Below are 2,201 nucleotides of genomic sequence, written 5' to 3'. Positions count from 1 at the left end.
AATGGAACCACATTTACAGCACACCCACGGCCGTCACTACGACGACCATGACACCTTCAATGCCAACGCCAACGCCAACGCCGGCACCGGCACCCATCACTCCGGTAACAATCCATTGATGTTCTGTAATTAATCAACTGACAGTATGAAATTGATCATTTGGTGTTTTATGTTGTTGATGAAAGGTCATGATTACGATGAAGATGAACATCATGGCGAGAAGAAATCAGTGATCAAGAAAGTCAAAGAAAAAGCCAAGAAGTTAAAGAATACCATCACAAAGCATGGACATGGCCATGGCGGCGATGATCATGACCATCATCATCATGATGATGACGATGATGATGATGAAGAAATGGAGGAAGACGCAGAAGTCCATGGTGCACCGAGTAAGTTTTATATATCTTCAAGTTCTGTTTGATTGCTTGTACGGTACAAGTGGATAAAGCATCAAATTGGTTACGAATTCTGCAGTGTATGATTCGCCTAGGGTTGGTCTGGGTGGTCCAGATGCAATTTTGGCACAACCCAGGGGTAATTTGGAAAGGCCATCAGTAATGGCCGAGGACCGGTATGATCGTTCCCATGTGGTTGAGCCCCATGGTGCACCACCAACTGTTTCCACTGGACCATATGGAACCAACTTGTCTGAACCATCGGGACTTGGTCATCCTCAAGCATACGGTCAAGAAGTAAATCCAAATCAATGGAGGGGTAAAATTGGACAATCAACTGGGATGGAAGAAGACCCTTTTGCCCCCATGGTCTCAAGGACCCATCAAGAAGAATCGAGGGGTAGTATTGGGAAATCTACTGGGATGGTGAAGGATCCTAATGCTCCCAAGGAACCATCAATGGTGGGTTCGGATCCTTCAAACTATGAGACCAAAGTCACCGATCCAACACATACAGGTATAAAAATTTATAGCAATTGATATTTTCAGTATTTTTACCGTTAAATTTGAACGTTGTTGTTTTATTTTTAACAGGTGGCAAGGAAGCAGAACTCTCGCAAATCCAACATTCATTTGGCAAAATGGGTATCCACGATGAAGACGACGATTCCGGACCGAAAAGATTTGATCCAAACCACCCTGAAAATCTCCCACGTGAAACCCTCACCGGAAACCCATCAAGCCGGAGTAGCACCTACGTTGAAAAAATATCATCCTCCGCTTCCGCCATAGCCGATAAAGCCGCAGACGCCATCGCCTCCAAACTTGGTTATTCCGGCCAAACCCCGAGTAGCGAATCAGATGAAACCGTCAAAAAACCAGGCTCCGCAACAGATTATGCGCACAAGATTACAGATAAAGTATCGGAGACATTGGCACCGGTTTATGAGAAGGTGGTGGATGCGGGAAGTTCGGTGATTTCCAAAGTGCAAGGGTCTGTGTCTGGACAGCCACAAGCGGAAGTGCAGGTGGAGAAAGGGAAGGAAGGTGATAAAGTAGTGTCGGTGAAGGAATACTTGGTGGAGACATTAAGACCTGGAGATGACGATAAGGCGTTGTCGGAAGTAATAACGCATGCTTTCCACAGGGGAAGCCATGAAGAGTCGGAAAAGAAGTGTGGTGAGGATAGAGCGGAGGTAGGAAGGGTGACGGAGTCGGAGGAAGTCCGACGCCGATTAGGGAGTGATCGTGATCATGATTCGAGTAATGTGGTGGCTGAGAAAGGTGTGGCAGACCGGTTGAAGGATGCAGTGGGTTCGTGGTTCGGTGGGAAAGGGGATGCACCTCAGGGAACCGTTGGAACTTCTTATGGTGAGTAGTGGTTTTAATCATTTTGCATTAAAATAAGTATTTATTGATGGTGTTTGTTTATGTGTGTTGTTGCAGTGACAGATGAAGGGTTATCGACTTCGCCTTCTCCCGGTGAGAATCGGAATGGTGGAAGTGGGGGCGGACAATGAGTTGTGAATAGGGGTGTAAATGATGCGAGTCGAGCTCGAGTATCATTATACTCGACTCGAACTCGAAACCTAATCTCGAAGCTCGAACTCGACTCGAAAACTCGCGAGTAGTCGAAATCGAAGCTCGACTCGAACTCGAAAACTATTTTTCAGGCTCGAACTCGAATCAAGCTCGAATCAAGCTCGAACTCGAACTCGAATCAAGCTCGAATCAAGCTCGAACTCGAACTCGAATCAAGCTCGAATCAAGCTCGAACTTGAACTCGAATCAAGCTCGAATCAAGCT

The 2,201-nt window shown here is 46.3% G+C and overlaps 1 protein-coding gene across 1 annotated transcript in view; it reads left to right on the top strand.

Moving 5' to 3' along the window:
- Positions 1–2,201, top strand: part of LOC112525987 (low-temperature-induced 65 kDa protein-like) — a 5,466-nt gene continuing 3,265 nt past the window's right edge. Inside the window, exons 1-5 of the mRNA XM_025136332.1 lie at positions 1–104; positions 186–389; positions 475–912; positions 990–1,766; positions 1,842–1,916. Coding sequence (XP_024992100.1) covers positions 2–104; positions 186–389; positions 475–912; positions 990–1,766; positions 1,842–1,915 — 1,596 coding nt within the window. The 5' untranslated portion in view covers position 1 and the 3' untranslated portion in view covers position 1,916. The remainder of the gene's footprint in view (positions 105–185; positions 390–474; positions 913–989; positions 1,767–1,841; positions 1,917–2,201) is intronic.

The sequence above is a fragment of the Cynara cardunculus genome (genome assembly GCF_001531365.2).
Source record: "Cynara cardunculus var. scolymus isolate 2C chromosome LG 1, CcrdV1, whole genome shotgun sequence".
In the NCBI taxonomy this organism is placed as follows: domain Eukaryota; kingdom Viridiplantae; phylum Streptophyta; class Magnoliopsida; order Asterales; family Asteraceae; genus Cynara; species Cynara cardunculus.
The sequence above is the reverse complement of the archived record's forward strand: the minus strand, read 5'-3'. Positions and strand labels throughout refer to the sequence as shown.